This window comes from Chlorocebus sabaeus, chromosome 21 (assembly GCF_047675955.1).
Source record: "Chlorocebus sabaeus isolate Y175 chromosome 21, mChlSab1.0.hap1, whole genome shotgun sequence".
In the NCBI taxonomy this organism is placed as follows: Eukaryota; Metazoa; Chordata; class Mammalia; order Primates; family Cercopithecidae; genus Chlorocebus; species Chlorocebus sabaeus.
The window spans coordinates 100,828,463-100,851,446 of record NC_132924.1 but is presented as its reverse complement, the minus strand read 5'-3'; the positions used below and the strand labels follow the sequence as shown (position 1 = coordinate 100,851,446).

General features: G+C 39.9%; 1 protein-coding gene across 1 annotated transcript in view; it reads right to left on the bottom strand.

Annotated features, from left to right (window-relative positions):
• Positions 1–22,984, bottom strand: part of SND1 (staphylococcal nuclease and tudor domain containing 1) — a 440,492-nt gene that overhangs the window by 378,485 nt on the left and 39,023 nt on the right. The window contains exons 3-9 of the mRNA XM_007982822.3: positions 20,574–20,694; positions 16,522–16,600; positions 14,120–14,280; positions 12,923–13,014; positions 12,121–12,279; positions 10,490–10,596; positions 7,787–7,877 (exon numbers count right to left, since the gene is read on the bottom strand). Of these exons, the coding sequence (XP_007981013.1) occupies positions 7,787–7,877; positions 10,490–10,596; positions 12,121–12,279; positions 12,923–13,014; positions 14,120–14,280; positions 16,522–16,600; positions 20,574–20,694 (810 nt within the window). The remainder of the gene's footprint in view (positions 1–7,786; positions 7,878–10,489; positions 10,597–12,120; positions 12,280–12,922; positions 13,015–14,119; positions 14,281–16,521; positions 16,601–20,573; positions 20,695–22,984) is intronic.

Sequence of the window (22,984 nt, the reverse complement as noted above, 5' to 3'; positions counted from 1 at the left end):
GTATAACCATGTTGATAGCAGCATTGTTCATAATAGTTAAACTGTAGAAGCAACCCAAGTGTGTCCCCATGGACAGATGAACAGGTTGTAAGCAAAATGTATACACATACAATGGAATATTTTTCACCCTTAAAAAGGAAGAAAATTCTGACTCATCCTACAACATGGATGAACCCTGAGGACACTATGCTAAATGAAAAAAGCCAGTCACAAAGACACAAAGACTGTCTGATTTCACTTATATAATTACTTAGAGTAGTCAAAATCACAGAAGCAAAAAGTAGAATTGTGGTTGCCAGGGCCAGAAAGAGGGAAACAGAGGGATGGAGAATTATTGTCATTGAGTATAGTTTCAGTTTTATAAAATGAAGAGTTGTAGAGATAGGTGGTGGTGATAGTTACATAACAATATGAATATAAATACCACTGAACTTAGAAATGGTTAAGATATTACATATTACACTTAGAAATGGTTAAGATATTACATATTATGTTATGAATTTTGTCATTATAAAAAAATTGAGGAAAAAAATTTTCAGAGACATGATAATGAACTCCATCTAGAGCTATGACTGGAAGCACAGCAAAGAACTATCAGGACAAAAGCAAATACATTCTAAAATCTACTGTACCCATGGATAGTTTATACCCTGATCTCCAAAATCGGACTTGGCCACCAATGCCAGTTAACCACTTAGCGCTCCTAGATGAAGCCCTAGCAGGTAAGCTCCTTGAAGGCAGGAACCACTTCTAGTTCTTTTACATCTTTTCTAAGCACCTAGTTCAGGGCTCTGTTTGCTTAATCTATATATAGGTATAGAGAACCAAGCAACAAGCCTCTAACCAGGCAGGGTGGTAAGGAGATACCTCTTGAGGACAAGCTTCCACTCCATCCCTCTCCCATCCCCCACAACAATGTTATTCAGGTCTGTGAAATCTGCAATGCCCAAGGATCCAGCAGCAGGAACAGGGAAGCCAAGCCACGTGCTCAGGGGACCATATGGCTACAAACAGCACAGATCAGCTAAAACGCCACAGGGAAGGCAGGGAGGGAACTGGCAGGCCACGACAGGCACAAAAGTCTTGGGCAAGCTCAGCTAATTGCTGTGAAGTGAACATGCTTCTCTGCTAACCTGAAGAGACAAGGAGAGCCCTTCCTTTGCATTCCATTCCTCAGGATGTAAAACTGCTTAAGCAGACAAAGGGAACCAGTCTTTTAATAGGCTACATGTATCAGAGAATACTTCGTCGAGTTTCACATTTCTGAGGCTTAAGCCTCTTGGCACTCTGGCCTACAGCTTTGCCTCAGTTCCAGAAATCAACTGTAGAGCCCCAGAGGCACCCAGTTAGAGGCCATAGGTTACCCTCTGCAGGCTTTTCAGGTTTTTAGTGAGGCCCTGTACAATTAATTCCTAAAAAACAGCGTGACTGTTGAAGAGGGAATCACTATTTGTTAGGGCTTTACAATCACATGATCTTTACAAGCAGAATCATTCAGGGAAGACTTGCAGGACTTTTAGACTATGTGAAGGTCCCAGGTACCTTAGAACCTTTTTAGGATTCCCTGAAAAAAACTGTTTGCCACTAACAGATATTTTAAATCACGTAAAATGATATATAACTGCTGCTGAGTTCCAGGTTATAAAAAGTAATATGTATATTTTTTTCATTTTTAACTTAACGTTGATATCCAGTGTTCTACAACAAAGGCCGGCAAACTACGGCCCAAGGGCCATCCAGCCCACTTCATATTGTTATAAAGTTTTCCTGAAATATTGCCACAACCATTTGTTTACACACTGTCCATGTCTGTTTTCCTGCTACCATGGCAGAGTTTAGTAGTTGCAACAGAGACCGTATGGCTACCAAGCCTAAAATATTTACAATGTAGTCCTTTAAGAAAAAGCTGGCCAATCTCTGTTTTACAACATATTAGAAAATGAACACACTTAGTGGTATATACTGGTTAACATTTCTATAGACATATTTGGCAAATGTGAGCCAAATCATTTCTAAGGAAATAACTGCCAATTAGTTGGAGATTTCTTCCACTTCCTAAATAATGAAAAAAATTCTCAACTACATGAATATAAATCTACTAGGGACTGGTTTAAAATATTATGGTGCAGCCTACGTTGAAATATTACACATCAATTAAAGAAGTAAGCTCTTTATTTTGGTTCCCTCTCTAAACACCTCTAGATAAAAGGGATCTGAGGCCGGGTGCAGTGGCTCACACCTATAATCCCAGCACTTTGGGAGGCTGAGGTGGGCAGATCACAAGGTCAGGAGATGGAGACCACAGTGAAACACCATCTCTACTAAAAACACAAAACATTAGCCAGGCACGGCGGCAGGCGCCCGTAGTCCCAGCTACTCGGGAGTCTGAGGCAGGAGAATGGCATGAACCCGGGAGGCGGAGCTTACAGTGAGCCGAGATCACGCCACTGCACTCCAGCCTGGGTGACAGAGCGAGACCCTGTCTTAAAAAAAAAAAAAAAAAAAAAAAAAAAAAAGGAATCTATATAACCTATCTATACATAAGCTCAAAAGGAAGAAGATAATGAAAGAGAACACTGCAACAAAACTCTGGAAGCTGGAAAGCAGATGGATGAGTAGTAACTTACTCCACTGACTCACAAAAGCTAAATCCTGAGACAGTGGCGAGAAAACACAATAGCCAATCTGATTTATACTGCAGTCCCACTCTCCCTAATCTGCCAAGACTCAGAAACTGTCAAACCAAGCATCTCAATTGCAAACAAAAATGAGACCAAAAACGATGAACGGTTTCAAATCTTTGTAAGAAGCAGATGGATTTCAAGATGTATACCCTGGCCAGGCACGGTGGCTCACACCTGTAATCCCTGCACTTTGGGAGGCCAAGGTGGGAGGATCGCTTTGAGCCCAGGAGTTTAAGACCAGCCTGGGTAACATAGGGAGACCCCGTCTCTACAAAAAAATTTAAAAATTAGCCAGGTGTGTTAGCGTGAACCTCCCAGCTATTCGGGAGGCTGAAGCAGGAGGATCACTTAAGCCCATGAGGTTGAAGCTGCAGTAAGCTGTGATGGTACCACTACACTCCAGCCTGGGTGACAGAGCAAGATCCTGTCTCAAAAACAAACAAACAAATATGTATACCCTATATCCCACACTAGGGTCATTGCTTCTAAACTCAGTGTTTTAATATCTCATTCTCAAATAAGACAGAAAACCAAGGCTCAGCAAATATCTGAGGAAAGCCTCTAATATGAAAAATAAGGGACCAAAATAACCCAAAGAGGGGAGAGGAGAGGCTTGAAGAACCTAGCGAGTATGGAGGAAAAATGAAATTAAAAAAAAAATAAAAATCAACTTTGCAGAAAGCTAAGAGATGATTTTTATCTCTGAAGTAAGTATTAAACTTTACTTTTTATAACAGTAAAAGAGAAGCATGCAGAGAACAAATAAAGCTCTTAAAAAATAAAACAGTATCATGTCAATAACACTACTGAAAGACAACTATAAAGAAATCTAAAAAGAATAGAAGATGAGATAGAAAATAGGAGAAAAAAACTGGAAGACGAGCCCACAAAATCCAACAACCAAACAACAGGAGTTCTAGAAAAAAAGAGAACAAAGATTCTAGATGGAAACCAACAAAAGAGAGAGAAAAAGTCTCAGAACAAAACAACCAAACATTGAGGCATAATATGCTCACATATAGATAAACAAAAGTGCATCGCTATGAAATGTTAGAACACTAGGATCAAAAAGAATTTGCTAAAACCTTTCAGAAAGAAAAAACACATATAAGGATGAGAAATCAGGAAGGTTTCAGATCCATTAAAAAAAAGAAATCAAAAAAAAATTTCTGATAACTACTGACAGTGGGGCAATACTGATAGATACAATTCTAATGGAAAATGACTTCTAAAATAATTCTATATCCAGCTAAACTATCAAGTGTATGTAGAGAATGAACATGAAAGGTCTCAGAAAATTTACCTCCCAAGCATTCTATGCCATGAAGTTAGAGAATGTGTGCCACTAAAACAAAGTAGCAAATTATAGAGGAAGCTGTGAGATCCAGCAATCCTAGCTCCAATCCAAGAGTAAGGCAAAGAAATCCCCCAGGACAATGGTGAAGAAATCCAAAGATGACAGCTCTAAAACAGGCAAAAAGAAACCAGTCCAGATTGATGCAGGCTGTAAGGCTCCAAGATAGTGTTAGCAGACTGAATGAATCCCCTCTTGGGAGGAGATTTAGACAGAGTTTGGAGGCTGAATTAATAATAAGTATATAAAAAATGTAAATTTTAAAAATTGTTAACTCCAGGGAAAACAAAAAAATTGTGCAGGAAACTAAAAGTAGCCATAATATGCTATATAGCACAGTGGTGATTATCATTTAAAATAAATACAGAATATTAACTAAATTATGACATAATCATATTGGAAGAACTGGGTAAGAGCACTGTGCGTCCACATGAGTAGGCGTGCTTATATGAAAAAACTAAGCCCTCCTCTTCCATGGTATGAAGGAAAGGAGTTGTACCTAAAACTGAAAAATTAAGAAATAGCCATGTAAATGTTTTATTCAGAGATGAATTAGCTAAGAGTTGAAAGTGACTGCCTCAAGGAAGAGTGAAATTGAACTGGTACATTCTTTAGTAAGCCTATAAAAAAATTTTAATTTTCTGTATTAAAAATAAAAATGTGCAAACTTAAAAATTACACACAAAAGAGTACAGATCAGTGCTATTCAAAGTGGCTGCCAGTCTGCAGTAAGATAAGGAACTTGTACTAGAACATTAATCAACTACATCACTAAGAACATTGCTGACTTTTTTTCTTTTTTTTTTTTTTTGTAGTAAGCTTTTCTTGATGAAGGAAGCAATGCCTTGATTTACATTCTGGCCCAAGCTCCTTATGTCACTTTATCAAGGCATTTTGAGTAGGACTGGTATAGATCAGAGATCATCAAACTATTAAGTAAAAAGCCAGATAACAAATATTTAAGGCTTTACAGGCCACATAGTTTTATCACAAATACTCAACTCTGCCATTATGGCACAAGAACAGACACAGACAATACACAAGCGAACACATATAGCTATGTTCCAATTTATTTACGATACTATCATTTAATTTCACATAATTTTCACATGCCATGATATATTTTTTATTAACACAAAATCCTTTTTTTTTTTCAATGTAAAATCCACAGATCATGCAAAAACAAGTGCCCAGCCAAATTCAGCCCATGGGCCATAGTTTGCCAACCTTGAGACGGACACTATGATCAACTTTGTTAAAAAAAAAAAAAAAAAAAATTAAAAAACAAGACCAAGATAGTGTTTCATGTAGTATGGGTATTTATGCTTATCTTCTTTATATTTTTTCCCGTTTTAAAAGCAAAACTAATGCTAAAGAATTTTTAAAAGTCAGTAAGTTTTAAAAACTCTACCTATTTCTCTCTACCCTCTAAGCAGACATACACCCAAATAGCCTCAATTTATGTTTCAATTTCTACAGAAGATTGGTTATTCCTCACAATCCTCAATCAGATGATTCCTAGGGAAAATCTCCTCTACTTTGGCACTGTAATGAATAAAACTTCATTGTCATGATAAAAGCCTTGCTCTCTTTTAAACAAAAAACAGATTCTAGGATCCTAGATTTTTTTTTTTTTTTTGAGACGGAGTCTCGCTCTGTCATCCAGGCTGGAATCCAGTGGCGCGATCTCAGCTCACTGCAAGCTCCGCCTCTTGGGTTCACACCATTCTCCCACTTCAGTCTCCCGAGTAGCTGGGACTACAGGCGCCCGCCACCACATCTGGCTAATTTTTTTGCATTTTTAGTAGAGACGGGGTTTCACTGTGTTAGCCAGGATGGTCTCGATCTCCTGACCTCATGATCCGCCGGCCTCGGCCTCCCAAAATGCTAGGATTACAGGTGTGAGCCACCGTGCCCAGCCAGATCGTAGATTTTTAAAAGTGGAAAAAATTCTCCTATAGGTAGGTCTCCCTTTGTAAATTACCAGTAAAGTCACATTTAAGATAAATGCAAAGCTCAATAATCTAAATCCTTTGAATTTTGTTCTTATGCAGTACGTTAGTTAACTCCCCAACCAGCCAAGGCCCAAAACTCTTCAAAATATTCTAGGTTTTTCTACAAACTCAGTTTTAATCGAGGAAAGGCTGGCAGGAACACAATAGGGTTTTAAGATCCTCACATGCCTCATCTACATCAGTAATGTCACAGACTCTCAAAGTGAAGATGGCAAAAAACTGAAGGCCTGCCTCCCTTTTTGGGTGAAAAATCATCCTTTCATTGTGTAGCTATGTTAACACAGAACACACTACGGGAAGCATAAGCACAACTGAGTGAGTTCCAAGTAGGCAGAGCAACCCATGTCCAAGTGTCCACACAGGTACACACCTCACACAGTCTGCATCAAGACCTGGAGGATGCCAGGATATCCCACCAGGGGCAACTCCCACCCATGCCTACCAAAAGGAATGATTATGGCTAACCTCACAGCTGCCTGGACGTCACCTACAAAAAGAGGGAAAGAGGCCACTAGACCACTCTGTGACCTATTACTTTGGGCATCGTAAAAAAAGAGTGAAGAAATTTAGCCAATTCCTCAGAGGTTGCTAAAATTTTACCATTCTAAGACAGTCGCAGGATTTCTCAGGCTCACAGTGCCACCTAGTGGCTTTCCATCCTAAACTCATGGTTAGTTGACAGGGAGACAGCACCTCTCAGTCCAAGAATTTGGCACTTAACCACTTTCAACCCATAAAAACAAAACTTCTAGCATCTCTTGGCAAAAGTAAAAATAGGCTGGAAAACATTACAGCATTTTGGGAAGACACAGATAACAGATCTGCTACTCAAGTTACAAAACCATGCAACTAAGAAAAAACATTTTACAGCACTGCTGATACCACCAAGGATAATAGCTCCAGTTTCCTTCAAAGCAGTCTATCCCAAGACACATCAATGGAGAACTCTCTGGGAAAAACAAAACAAAACAAAAAAACCAAGAGCTCCAAAACAGAAGAGAAACTTGAGGTCATATAGCTATGGATGCTCCTTGACTTGAAACAGGGTTAACTCCTGATAAACCCATCATAAGCTGAAAATACTGTAAGTTGAAAATGCATTTATCTCTCTTCAGGCAGGGAGGCAGGGAGGCAGGAAGGTAGGAAGTACACTTAATACAACCTACCAAACATCATAGCTTGGCCTAACCTACCTTAAACATACTTGGAACACTTACATAAGTTTACAATTGGGCAAAATAATCTAACACAAAGTCTATTTTATAATAAAGTGTTGAATATCTCATTTGATTAATTTACTGAATACTAGACCAAAAGTGATAAACAGAATGGCTGTATGGATACTCCAAATGTGGTCCCTACTGAATATCTATTGCTTTCACACCATTGTAAAGTCAAAATATCTTAAGTCGACCCAGCATAAGTCAGGGACCATCTGTACTTGGACATAGGAAATCTTAAAACAATGCTATTTGCTAAGCAGAGAAAAAAGAAGTCCTAAAATATGAGAGATATTTCAAGCTAGTTTGAAGTTAGCTAATTTACAAAGAAATTTAAATAGTCTAATGGTTTCTAAGACCCCTACAATACACACACACACACACACACACACCCCCCTACTGGTTTGCCTTGAAATTTTCAAGAGCTTCAGCATTTCTAATTGTTCAAATCCTTGTATTATTACTCGCCTGGCAGTGTCCACTATGCATATCAAGATGCTGAGAATGACTCACCTTGGCAACAAACTGCTTGTCCTTTTGGTCCAAATTAGCAGTGGGAGCCACATAGTCTCTCCATATTCTCAGCCTGCGTTCTTTGGCAAACCTGGCAACAAAGCAAGGATGCAAGATCATTCAGACAGACAAAGTCAGCAAACGGAATCCACCACTACCATGGGAGCGCAGTTGGTGCAGCATCCTACTCTACCCTATAGACATATCCAGAAGAAAGACCTGTAAATGAGAGTAAATGAAAACATGCAAGATACATATATATACTGTAAACCCACAGCTGGGAGACTACGGTCCAGGACTATGGTCCAGGAATACAATTTTTTGAGCCTGGATGGTTCGAGTCCACCTTCATTATTAACTCTGGTTTATCCAATATCTCCTGGGTGGCTACTACAAAAATTAGGCTGACAAACAGAGAGTAACTGCTCTCTTAAATGGGAAGAACCCACACATCTAAACAAACATACTTCTTAAAAAGCACAGACTTGCTCAATTTCTATCTGAATTATAGAAAGGTTACCAGCTACCAAATCCTATATATAGGAATAAAACTGTCACGACAGTGTATCTATAGAATAATTAGAAAATGAACAAAATCCTTATAAAATTCACTGACAAGAGTTTAAAAAAAAAAAAAAAAAACCTATGTAGTCAGAAATTTATCTTGAAGTATTCTGCCCAGTAGATATTTTCTAAGCCAGACTATGAATGGAATATGTGCAAAGGTCAAAAAAAAAAAAAAAAAAATCAATGAACAGCTGTCTTAAACCACTTACAAATAAGTGAATACATGTGCAGTGAAATACATGGATACATGTTTCTGAAAACAGTATTGCAATCTTTTGTCTTAGAGAAGCAGTAAAATGAGAAAAACAAATAGCAGGATATAGTAGTTGTAAAATGCATGAAGTAATTCAATATAGAGGATGCAATTTTACCTACAATTCAAGTAGCTCAAATATAGCATGCAAAACAGCAGACAAGTAATCACATATTATCGAAATATGATTTGCATTCTCTGGTCTAAGCCTGTTTTTTAATGATGAGCACTCCCCCCAAAAATCCATAAAATCTTCTACTGATGTCATATAACATGTAGATATTATTTTCAATGCATTCACTTTCTTCAAAGAAAGGCAAGATACTGGGCCAGGCGCAGTGGCTCACGCCTGTAATCCCAGCACTTTGGGAGGCCAAGGCGGTGGATCATGAGATCAGGAGATCGAGACCATCCTGACCAACATGGTGAAACCCAGTCTCTACTAAAATACAAAAAAAAAAAAAAAAATTAGCCGGGTGTGGTGGTGTGCACCTGTAGTCGCAGCTACTGGGGAGACTGAGGCAGGGGAATTGCTTGAACCAGGGAGGTGGAGGTTGCAGTGAGTGGAGATCGCGCCACTGCACTCCAGCCTGGTGACAGAGTAAGACTCTGTCTCAAAAACAAAAAGGGCAAGAAATTAAAGAATGCAAAAAAAAAAAATCAAATTAATTTAGAATACTAATGAACATAACAGGATTCTCTGAACCAAACAAAAGAAATTGAGCATTGTAGAATAATCAGAAGTATTTGGAACACTGTACTTGATATGGTTATTATAACTTTCTAACTTAATTGTAGAACAACATTAAAAAAATTCTAAGCAATCACTGTTTTTTTCTATCAGACAATATACATGTCAGATGAGCCATATCAAAAGGCCTAGATTAATATCTACTTTTATAAAAACTTGCAAATACTTCTGCTTATAGATACTGAAGGATGAAAAAGACCTAAGAAATGGAACAAATATTACAGTTATTCATTCAGGTCGTTGCACATTTCTTAGCTGTATATCTCCGTCACAAAAAAGTAGTTATCAAGACCATTATAACTTTAAGATTTCGAAACAAGTCATACAGCAAGCAAGCCTTGAGAGTGGACTATTGTCATCAGCTGTGTGTTGTCTTTGCTTAAATGTATCATAGAAGGTAGTGATTCAGACTTTCCTGAGCATCATTTCCATTCATCTACTGTTGCTACCTGCTTTATTTTCTTCCATCTACCCCATCAAATGGAGAAAGTTCACCTACATCTATATCTTGACCTTGACAGTTGAAATGGCAACTAATATTTGGAATTTCTACATGCAGTTTTCTAGAAACAAGTTATTCCTATATCTGCTTTAATGATAGGCAACAAGTCAAAAACACACCAATAACATCTCAGGGTTATATTAGCATTTATAACCGAAACATACTTTTAAATAAGTTAGGGCACAGTCCTCACAACAATATTGAATGGTCCTGGTTTAAAACCCACAGGCTCTGCCTTTCCACCATACCCCTGCTCCTGTCTACGTGTTTGGGAGCAGCTGATAAACAACTTCATCTTTCTCAAATAAGTTTCAAGTTTATTACATTTCAAATGTGTAACACCCAGAACCTAAGCAAGGGGCTTGGGAAAAAATGACCTGAAAACATTAAAAAAGCAAATCAAGTGAAGAAAAATGTCTAACTGAAGACTCTAAGTCCTTACTATCCAGCATTCAATTAGACTGAACCTGAAGACCAATATATAAGTCACTCCTCTATAAGGAACTGCCCTACTCCTTTACTGAAGTAAAATGAACACTGACACACAGGGGTGTGAGAAAATCACCAGATTTCTTTCCCTAAAGACCTTAACAAGATCCATAGCTGGAAGGCCTCTAGGACAGACCTTACCTCTCTGCTGCCCTCAGCTTTTCTGCGCCCCGGGTGTAAACTGCAATCGACCAATCCACACAGCGTGCAAAACCTTCCTTCAGGAGGAGCTCTGTGATGTTGCCGTTCTGAAAAACAAGATACATGAGAGGCAGGTGCAGATTAGACTCTGTTGCAAAAGAATCCATTTCTCTAGACTTCTGACACAATTAACATAGTCACAATCTAGTCTGCAGTTTGTTTGTTTGTTTGTTTATAGTAGGGTAGCTTCTCTCACTAGGAAACCACTCCTAAGATGGGAGAAATGCCACTCTGAAACTCCTTTCAACAGCCTTGGCTTCGTATCCCCACAATATCCACCATAATAACTCACTTAATAGGAGTAGGATAAATGCTAGTGGCATTGAAGGGAACTGACATTTCAATAGCTCTTCTTGTGGGCAGAGGAGTATGTTAATCTTTAATAGAGATTACACCTTATTCTTCCTTCCCTTAAGATCAGTACTTCCTTCCCCTTTCATAAGAGCTGAAGAACAGGCTGAGCGGGGAATAACGGAAGCTACACTGTGCCCAGTGAATTAAAATTCACACTCTACCGTGACACAGAGCCATCTGGCAGGGCACAGCCAGACAGCACTCCAGAAGAAACAGACATGACCTTGGCACACCCCAAACCAAGCCTCTCAACCTCCCACAACTGCCATCATGGAAGAATTATCTAGCCGAAGAATAAGTAGCTTAACTCTGTATTGGACACAGGTTACAATAATGAAAATCCATTCAAATTTAGGTGTTAAAAAGAAGGCCATCTTATGTCTAAGAATAGCCCAACTATCAAAGTGCACAATAGGGCAAAACATCCAATAATCACAACTATAAGAACATAACCTATTCCCTGCTAAAAGCAGAGTTAGAAGGTACCTGGATAAAGCCTGGAATACAAAAAATAATTTTTCCATACCTCAGTTTCCTCATCATTGATCTACCAATACTTCAGCTAGCTGACTTCTAGACCTCATCAACCCTATTCTACAAATTCCAGTTCTACTTCTAATAATGTAGCAACCCCTAGGACCAAACAGTTAGATAAATATGTGATCAAGTTCCTCTTCCTCTTATGAACCCACTAACACTTGAGATTAATTTCCTAAAGGTGAGAAAATTGTCCAATTCTGTAAGACAAATGATAACTCTCTAGAAAACGCCTCAAAAATCACCAGATATTAATAATAATCTTGCCATATTTTTTTTTTTTGGAGACAGAGTCTTGCTCTGTCACCCAGGCTGGAGTACAGTGGCGTGATCTCGGCTCACTGCAACCTCCACCTCCCGGGTTCAAGCGATTCTCCTGCCTCAGCCTCCTGGGTAGCTGGAACTACAGGCACATGCCACCATGCCAGGCTAATTTTTATATTTTTAGTAGAAACAGGGTTTCACATGTTGGCCAGATGGTCTTGATCTTCTGACCTCATGATCCGTCCACCTTGGCCTCCCAAAGTGCTGGGATTACAGGCGTGAGCCACCACGCCCAGCCAACATTTTAATGGATGTTAAACACAGAGAAAAAGAAGAGATAGAGAAGCAAACTCCTGTTCTTCAAAACCCAAATGATCCCTAGCCCATCACCACCCAGTCTGCACAGACACACTCACTGGATGAAGGATGGTACCCAGAATGTTCTGGTTGTGGCAGCTCTCCAGAATGATCTGAACATCTCTCTGAAGCAATCGCGACTCGGTGAAAAATTTGGCTTCTGCAGCAAAAGGCTCTGGAGTTTCACTGCCATCTGCTTCCCGTCGAAAAGTTGGGCACTAAAGCAAAGGCAAGGTAAGTGAGTAATGCAGCCTAAATGTGAGTGCTAGGCACTCTCACCCCACACTAAGCCTTCCAAAAAACACACATGCCATGAAGCTAAACTCAGGAAGGTCTTAAATCAGCCCTTCTAATTTAAAACACACTGGTAAAAATGGACTGGAAATACCATCATCTCAGACTTCTTGGCAAAGATAGATAATAAAACTCACATTATCGTGAGGACAATAATTTTAATTACAGTAAAAAGTGGCCCCTTACCAATAAAAGACTTGCCAGTGCTTAGCTTTTAATCTCAGATTTTTTAAAAACCAAAATGAATATTTTACATCAATGCTTAATGCAAGTCATATTCAGCAAACTTCATAGCCTCTCATTGCTCCATTTCTGTAGGTTTACATACTCAACAACCCTAAGCACAGTCCATTCCAGACCCAGAATACTTTAAAAAATAAATAAATAAAGTTATTTGATCCAATTAGAACTGTCACACTACAAAGTTTAAACTAAAACAAGTATAAAGTCAATGTTAATGGCCCACATTAGGAAGAAACAGCAGATCCAAAGTCCCCAAGTAGAAGAATCCATCACTGAATATCCACAAACTCTATACCCACCACATAGCCAAGAGTATGGTCTGACCTTGATGCCTGACAGCATGACTGTAACCAGGTAGTAATCTGGGAGGAGCAGGGCCCTGACCACACTGCCATCCCGCACATGCTCGATGATAGCTGCATGACAGAATAAACAGCTTAAGTCCTTAGCAAACGTACTAACAAGGATAACCACTGCCCAATCAAACTGCATTTAACAGTTTCCTCTCCCCAAAATCCCTGAGAAAGTCTCCCTCTGAAAAGTAAGGATGCGCTGGCAGATCATGAGGGTTTACATAGCAGACTCTTGCACAAAGGATTCCTGAGGAATACAGATTAGGCCTGCTTCTCTGTCTTCTGAACCTTCTGGAACCTCGTGGCTCACACTGAAGGTTTGTTATCCATAAGCTAAGATGCTCACCTGAGTACTAGGTGCCCAACAAAAAACAATTAGTAACTTAAGATTGGTAAAAATCTTATTTTACTGAGTCTGCAGTTAGCAAGGTCTCAAAACCGGGCCAAAAACTATATAGCACATAAATACACATAACAGTCAGCCCTCTGTATCCATCGGTTCCACATTCATGGATTCAACCAACCACAGGTCAAAAATATTCAGAAAAAAGAAAAAATTCCACAGAGTTCCAAAAAGCAAAACATGAATTTGTCACACACCATTATGTTGAGTCCACACAAATGAAGTGGTGTGTAGGCACTGTAATAGTTATTGTAAGTAACCTAGCGATGATTTAAAGTATACAGAAGGATGTGAGTGGGTTATAGGCAAATACTGCACATTTTATATAAAGGACTTGAGCATCTTTGATTCTGGTATTCCCGGGAGGAAGAGCGGGGCAGGGTCCTGGAATCAATCCCCAAAGAAGGGTAACTGGATCTGTTTAGATGTATACAGAATACATGTTGCTACCTCTAAGTTTCAGGGTTGTTATTTAAACAGCCTTCTTTTTGAGACTAGAACATAATCAATGTGCAAAACACCAGCAATTTACTACCCTGCAACAGCACAGGACTAGCCTCTGCAGAAGTATCTGATGTGACCTACATGAACTGAATCCAAATTCCCTTCTGAAATACTAAGGTGCTGTTTTAACCTTAAGGATTTCCCAAGGATACTAAATAAGTATAAGAAAGGCTTACTAGATTTTACAAACCTCAAGAAGCAAAGAGTGCAAACAGAAAGAAATCACCCTGAGTTGTATCTGTCTGTTCCCGCCAGCCTCACCATTAACAGGCTTCTGGTGGTGTGAGTCCACAAAGTGCCTTGGGTTTTCAATGGTATACTTGAGGTCCCGAATAGTATGTGAACCGTTCCCCTCACTCCACATCCCTTTCTTGGCTGCCTTTGCTTGTTCTTCACATTCTGAAAGCCGGTTCTGCTCAGGACTGGGACATAAAATATAAACAAGAGTGGTTAGTGAGTTCACAAACAGAAATATGAGGCTCTCTGACACACATTTTCTTTAATATCTTCACCCCTTGAAGACACCAAAGGTCTGTTTCAGATCCATTGCTTAAGATATAACCAGAAAATCACCATGATTGCAATTTCTAGATTCCAGACTTGTCCCTTCAAACAAAAGGTTAAATAGTAAGAGCATTTAATGAGACAATCTAAAGAACACACTCTCAGTACTGCCACCATCACCAATGAGAAGAGAACAAGTTAGTGGCGCAGAGCTGCTCCAGTGGGTAAAGCTTCATTTAACCATCCCAGATTCGGGAACCGGAATCCCAGGCACAGCTCAGTAGTGCAGAGAAGCCGACTAAGAATCACTCTTTCTCTCTCTCAGTTTACAGAACAAGGCTGAGGAATGTGGAATGAACACTGCTATCACAGATAATGTTACCCCCAAACTACTTACACATTCAATAAGGCAAGCTAGACAAAAGCAGCTTGAAAATGGAAGCCTCCTCCTTCATCAGGCAAGAAACCAAACTATGTACTAGAGCAGCCAAAATATCAGTAGACAAACCAAATCAAGTTTTTTAAAAAAGGCTAGAAATGGCTCTTCTTTCTCTGTTATATCTGAGCTAAAGGCAGCATGGAACTGCATGGCTTTTGCATAATCTCAGACACCCAGTGCCATCAACGGCTGTATGCATAAACTGAATCTCTTCTCATCTTCAGCAAGAAGGATTCCTAAGCAAGGGTGACCTACCAATTTCTCAAGCCAGAAGTCTTCACCTCTCTTCCCTTCCCTACCCCAAAAGGCAACCACACTCTTAGGGATCCAAATTCACAGTCAAAATTAGATGAAGAAATGTAGTGTAAGAGATTGAACCAAACACAAAACTGGGAAAAAGTGACTTAAAGTCAAAATAATTTTGGTGGAAAAAGGACTGGTACTCCAGGGGAGATTTATTTGTTGAGATGGTCCAATACTTCTGTGAGATTTTTTTATTATTCATTCTAATTGCAAACTGAATTCCCAAAAAATACTAAAATGGTAATCAAGCCAGTAATTATCCTTAAGACACAGATTTGGCATACATCCAAAAACACCACCAAAACAAGTATCTTAATTCAACAAATTCCCACTGGCACACCCCAAAGAAAAAGAAACCCCTTTCTCCTCACAGTCAGAAAGGACCATAGAAGTCTATGGTGAAAGACCTGGCCCCTATGTCTGTGAAGGCAGAAAGAATGCAAAAGGTGCATATCTGCCTTTGCTCATCCTCATCATTGGTATACCTCATGCAAATGTTTCTGTAAAGTCTTTCCTATAGCTATGACAGTCATATAAGACAGCAGGGACTTAATGATATAAAACAGCATTATTATAGCCTCCAAATTACAGATGTAGCACTTTCCAGAGACTGAAGCGTTAATGAAAGCCAGCTGCAATCCATCCTACTGACAGCCAACACTAGAGAACTTGAACATGATATATGTACTATAAACCTGACATACACACAACCCCTTTCTAACAGGTTCACACTGACATTGGCTAAACAAATACATTTTACCTATTAAGCAACTACAGATACATAAACAACACGGACTTGAAAGACTTTGAAGACACATAAATTTTTCCTGACTCTCAAAACAGAACAAGGGAGGCCTTGTCAGTTTCTCCAGATTCAAAACAACAGATTTTGCTGTGTATTCTATTTATTCGCCCACTTAATTTTGACTGTACTTACTCCTTGCACTGATTGTATATCTACTTGTTTACTGCTTGTCTCCCCATTAAAATGTCAGCAGAAGCTAAGTCTGTTCACACTATATTCTCAGTGCCTAGAAAACTGCCTGGCACATAGTAAGTGCTCAATAAATATTTGGGACTGGCTAGACAGACAGATAAATACTCTGGAACTGAATATCTACGGTCTAAGACTTGTTGACTCTTATGGATATGAAGAATAGAACTGCCTAATCTCAAAGGCTGTGTTTAAAAGAGTCATACACTTCCAACACCATTAATGAATGCTGAGTGACTTCCTAGCTCAGAATAATCCATACTACCTGGGCAAGAATGTCCTCGAAGCTGTGAAAGCCCCTGCAGTTACCCACGTCTGGGGGCAAGAATGAAGAAAATGCAGCAAAGCCAATTTATAGCTGACAACCAACCTCCCTTGATGTCTCAAGTAAATCAGAGAGACAGAGGAGTAATGAATACTTACTTATTAGCTCTCATGCCTTCTCTCCGGGTGGCTAAGCCCTCTGCAACCAGTGATTCTGCAATGTTTTCCCCATTGGTATCTGAGGAGGAAAAGGGAAGATTTAAAAACAAGATTCAAACCTGCCTCCAACAGCAACAGAGCACAAATGGGACTACTTTCACACTTAGCTCCTCAAGGAGAATAATGCTGCCAGAGAAATGGACAAGGCAGCAATGTAGCATTGGGTTTTTCAGAAAACCTCTTTTCCCATAATATCTAGTCTCTAGGACCCAAAGGTCTATCAGTCTTCTTCTCTGGACTTTGTTTTTAATTTTCCAGTGTATCTTTCGGGCCAAAGGCAATCTCAGGAACCATGGGAGATGGACAAGAAAGCAAGACGCATGCAGCTGGCAGCTCAAGAGAGTATAAAGTGGTGACTAGAGGAATAGAGGCCTGGAGCTGAACACAAATCTGGCTGCCTAATAGCTTCGACAAGCTCTCCCAGCATCTTAATTTACTCATCTCTAAAGTGGGGAGAGCACTTGCCTTGATGGGTTCTTGTGAGAATTAAATAGTAATGTAATGTGTGTAGATCACCAAGCACAGTGCCAAGCGCATGGCAAGAATTAGAAAAAGTTAGTCCCTTCACCGTGTACAATCAGAGAGATGGATTCATTTAGGGCTGCCTATCACACATTATGCCAGAAGGTCCAATTCCTCTCAGGGATGTCCTATTCTCTGCTTCAAGAGGACACCAAGACAAGCTACAACATTTGACAAAGACTTTCTCTTGCTCTCACAGAGATACTGAGAGAACACTGGCTAGATTTCTCATCTCTCACAAAGCAGCCATCAGACCTAGCAAGAAAAATGAAGTTAAACATAAAACCCAATCTGATTAGGTTCTACCCAGGCACTTGAAACATTAATTGTAGTTCAATGCTATTGAAAAAGCTTTCAGGCTCAGTGTTCTCTCTTAAATCTCTGCTTGTCGGCCAAAACCATAAAGGAAGACATCTATGAGGGAATAATCACATAAAAATCTTTAATATGGCAGAGAACAAGCTCCAAGATAACCTGGAACACAGCAGTCTAACTGATAGGTAATGTCAGCACAGAATAAAATTGTGTAAGATTTATATTCAGCAAACTACACGTCGACTTCTGCAAGCAGTAACGGCTACATACACTGCACCCAAGCCCAACCTAATTGCCTTGCCATTATCATGCCCAAATTTCTTCAGGGGCAAATCTTAAGGCTCTTTTCCTACCAAGAAAAGTTGAACTGAGAAATTTATACAAAGAAGGTTCAGGTTCCGAGGGTGAGTGGGGATCACCTGACCCTTTCCATTGAGGTTACTGCTGAGGCCAGCCAAAGACACATTAGTAAATTTTATATTGGTTCTTCCAAGCAACAGGAATCCCAAAGAGTGAAAAGTCAAAACGAAGGACTCAATGATTAAGGGAAAACTGAGCAGTGAAGTGCCAGGAGATCTAAGGGTGGAAAGAATGAAGCCCTGGTACAAACAAGGTGAGTGACCATAAAATGAGCCGAGCGACAGCACAACCGATAAGCCAGACATTTTCTTGGCACACAGCATGCTGAAATGGCCCACTCTGAAATGCCCAATTCTAAAAAGTGAGTTCTGAATGCACCTGCAAAAAGGAGAAAAGTATCTTCCCCTGGGGGGAACCCTCAACGGAGGCAACGAAATGTGGCAGATAGGAAAGTGAAACAGGAATTTGTAGGCCAAGGATCTCATTCTTGCTTCTTACTTATCAAATTCTGAATTTGACCAAGTCACATTTGGAGACAGTATTCAGAGCAGGTGGGTGACTACATTGTCTTCAGAAGTCAGAAGACTAATCATCTCTTTTTTAGTAAGTTCTACGTTAACCACAAAGTCTCAAATTTTACCATTCTCTCCCATCATAAAAAAAACTGGGTATCAATAAAATAAATACACAAATGCTAATTATCTAAGTCACTGTTTTCTTTCATTATAATAGAATTGGCATTAAGAGTTAGTTAAAATACCTTAGTGAAAATATTAAACATTAAACCATTCCTTTATCTTTAAAATGGAAAGACATAGGTAATTCCCATCATTATTTAAGGACATATTTATTGATCACCTACTATGTACCAGTTCTTATTCTAAACACTAATGTGTTAACATACTAAATTAAATTATATCCAGTTTGTAACGTGAGTCAGTTTAAACAGCAAACTTTTAAAAAACAACTCTATAGATAATTTAAAATATCAGCTTCTCTTAAACAATTTGGCCATTTTGGTTGAAGACCAAGGGCATTAAAATGAACTCTTAGGGGTAGGGTATTAAAATGAACTCTTAGGGGTGGTCTACTTATAGAAATATCTGTGCCCACAATTATCTGTGGTCCAGTAGGGTCTCGTGTGGGGTAACAGAAGACTGACCAGCTGTTAGGGAATTGAAATTTTTTAGGTAATGAAATCCTTGAAAAATTGCATTTTCAAGATAGTACACTTCTTTTCCTCTTACATTCTTTCTAACCAGTAACCACTCAATAATTATCTTTAAGCATTTTGTTTCTTACTATATTATAATAATTATGGGTAAAAAGCAAACTTACTATTTCCCTTTTTGAAAAGAGGCCTTATGTTTCTAGAATTTCTCATTCAAACAAGAAGCAGGTAGCCGTTTTTCAGGAGGCTAAAAAGAAGTGGTTCTCTACTAGGTAGGAAATTGAACAAGATGCCTCCAAGGTCATTCCCAACTCATTTTTCTAAGACCTCTGTCATTAAAAACAGTCTTAGAGAATACTGTTAGCACTGTCATTCTACCCTGTTTATTGCTAGCACTGACTATCCAACTCAAATAGATTATCCAAATCAACTCTGTTACACGAGCTATCTCAAAGGTTTTTAATCAAGAATCACAGGAAACTTAAAAAAACTCTGCTCCACAAATAGTTCAATGAACATAACTTCATGTTCATCTGGCTGCTTTCTGGAGAACATTCCTCTTTCAATGTCCTATTTCTGTTCCAACTCCATTCCTGAATCTTATTCTATTACTACCTAATCCAAAAAGCCCAGAACATCTAATATCCCATGAGCCATCTGGCCCAGCTAAACAATATGCACACACACAAATATCCAGAGTGAGGGGCTTTACATATACTGTCTACTTTTTTGTTTTTTGACCAGGGTCTCACTTAGTCACTCAAGCTAGAGTGCAGTGGCATGATCATGGCTCACTACAGACTCAACCTCCCTGACTCAGGTGATCCTCCCACCTCAGCCTCCCGAGTAGCTGGGACTACAGGCGTGCACCACCACGCCTAGCTAGTTTTTCCATAGAAACAGGGTTTCACCATGTTGCCCCAGGCCAGTCTCGAACTCCTGTGCTCAAGAGATCCTACTGCCTTGCTCCCAAACTGCTGGGATTACAGGTGTGAGCCACTGTGCCTGGCCTATACTATCTCTTTCAACTCTGCCAATAACTTACAAATGAAGAAACAAGGGCTTACAGAGGTTAAGGGTTAAGTAAGGGCACATGGCAGGAAATCAGAATTCTAACCTACATCTATGCAACTCCGACATCTGTGTTCCTTCCATTCCATAACAAAACATGTAGGCTGCAAAAAACCACAGGCCCTCAACAAATCTTCCTTTCCGAAAGAGTTCCCAAGAGAAGAAGAAAAGCCACAAGATAGATAAAAGAAATAGAAGATGCAAAAGGAAATCTATATGAATTCAATTAGCATTCTGACCTAGACGCACAGAGCCATTAAGTTCCATGAGCTAATGGCCTTAACACAAGGAAGAATGCAACTCCATACTACATGCACCTAAACCAAGCCAGGAAAGCAGGAAAAGGGGTACACAAGGAACAGGAACACTGGGGGTGTGCCTCTGTACCTATATATTCCATGTGCTCAGGGCCCAAAGCATTTCCATTTACGCCTTCAGCCAACTGTCCTAGAGCTTCCTCCACCAGAACCCACATTGGCCTTCTACCACAAGAAAACTGATCTTTAAAGGAACTTTAGACTTGAGAGAAACGAGTCCTTTCCCTGCAGCTCACCTTTTCCAAGGTAGATCATGCCATATTCTCGCCCCTGGGGAGTCTTGTTTTCTATCGTGAAACAGACTTCCTTCCCAATCAGCTTCTTTCGAAGGAACTCTCGAGCTGGAAATGCCCAGGGCTGAAAGACAAAACAAATATGTCACATGAGAACTGCCTAGTTTCAGATGCCAATCAGCATTCAAGCAACTTCATTCTTTGAGTAAATGTCTGAGTACCTACCATGGTTCTGGCCCTGCGCTGGACCTTGAGAATATAAAAATGAAATGCACACAATGCAGATCGCACACTTAGGGGGCTCATAAAAAAGGAGGGTCCAGCAGTTGGTTTAACTAGCACAGGCACTAAAAACAGGCCTCAGAGTTTTCCAGACACTGGCAGCAGGACTTTTTCCCTATCACTGTCTGTTCAGAGTTATAGCTTACTTTGTGAATAACATTTGCCAATGCTTTTATAGCACATACCATGTGCCAGCCACTGCTCTAAATGCCGTATATATATCAACCCACTCCTTCAAATGGGAAGTCCAGGCTCCAGGAACCCACCTAGGCAGAGGGAAGTCATAAATAACAACTACCACCTCCATTTCTCCGCCTCTTTCCAGTTTCTAAAACACTTTCACTGCCTATTAAACTAGCCTGAAACCAGTTAAAGCCATGTTGGAGGAGGGACATGATTCGAGTGCTCTTATTTCAGAGTGAATCCCCTGCTCAAGTAAGAGCCTTATTTAAGTCATCTCCACCCTCCTCTTCGAAGATCAGCAATAGTAAGAAGATATCCCCCAAAATGTCTCTTCTACTTCTGCTCTAGTCTGAAGCCTTTACAGCTCCCAACATCCTTGGGAGGACACCAGTAACAGCCCCTGACAAAGAATCACCTTGATAATGGTGATTCCTTCCTCTCACCATTCCATGCACAGACACGAGGACTGAGCCACACATCCAGAGTGGAAGCAGAGTCTCCGTGTCATCTCAAGATAACACACAAAGGGGTGGTTTTGCCCCTCCCCATCCTATCACTCCTGGGATGGTTCAGACAAACAGAGATTCTCCTCCGAAGCCATTGGCACAGTGGCCACTGACACTTGAATTTATAGTCTGGACCTGGTTTAATGTCCCAAGTTCACTTAGAACCGAAATGGGGAGGGATGGGGTAGGTGTTCAAGGAGCATATGATCAGTAGGAGCTCACATGCTGAAAAAAAATGCAAAATATAAAAGGGAAAAGTGATACACAATAGCATACATTGTCTATTATAATCTCTTCAAACCACAGAACTCATGCTACACACAGTAAAGGCAAAACAGTAAACTGGTGGCCCGAAAGGAAGCCTCTGCTAACCTCTTTGGTCCATGCTAATTATTCCGTGAAGTCACCCAACAAGTTTTTCTAGAAGAAAAATATCCGTATGACTTCTAAGAAACCAGAAACCAATCAAAAGGTGGCAGGTCCACCAACCTGTTGGGCTGGTATTTATAAAAACAGTACTGTTACATAACATAAATCATGAGGTTCTAGAGAACTGATCCTGAGTATGGGTTCTCAAAGACGCAAAAATGAACGGATACTCGCTCACATCATGCCCTCTCTTCAAAGCACCAGCCAACAAAGGAGCAATTCACTCAATGACGATATTGAATTCACCTTGATTTTATGTCTCATTTCTAACCCCCGCCCCAATCTCCAAAAATAAAATCAGATACCAGTCACCAAAGTGTCTGATTGACAAATGATCCCAATTATCAACCACATCACAGAAACAGCATTGAACCAATAAACAAAGTCTCCCACATTTTTATTACCTTAGGGATCAACTTACTCTAAAAACACACCAAGCTATAGATAAGTTTAAGATGTAGTCCTGAGTACTGTATTAATATTTAAAATTCAGTAACATACAGCTTTCCTAAATACTTGCAAAAGCTCTGACAAGACCAGTGCTCCTAAAGGAGGCCAAGACTTTGGTGAAAACTCACTTACAAAGGGTCAGTTCACAGAAAAATATCTAGCCCCTGCAGGGAAACCTCCAACTTCTACCAACCGGGCAGAATTTTTCTAAAAATCTTTTAAGGCTCGCTGAAGAAACATCTTCCCCTTAGGACCTCATGTTTTCCAGCTGGCTAGTTACTGGTCAATAAGAGAAAACCACACTGGAGGTCTTGCAAAGGACATATGCCTAACCGTGTAAGAAAAAATAACCTAGTTTCTGCAATCTTCCTTTCCTAAATAAGCCTTCTCAAGTTGTGTTCCGTCCAGAGTTGGGCAAATTCAATAACTGGACAAGATATTAGATAAGAAGGGAGGCAATCAAGAGACTCCAAGAGCTATGCAGGAGAGCAACTGACCACATCACTCCTCCCGAGGGCAAGAGAGTGCTCTGGGACAGAGCCCTTGTGGAAGTGAGGCCAGTGT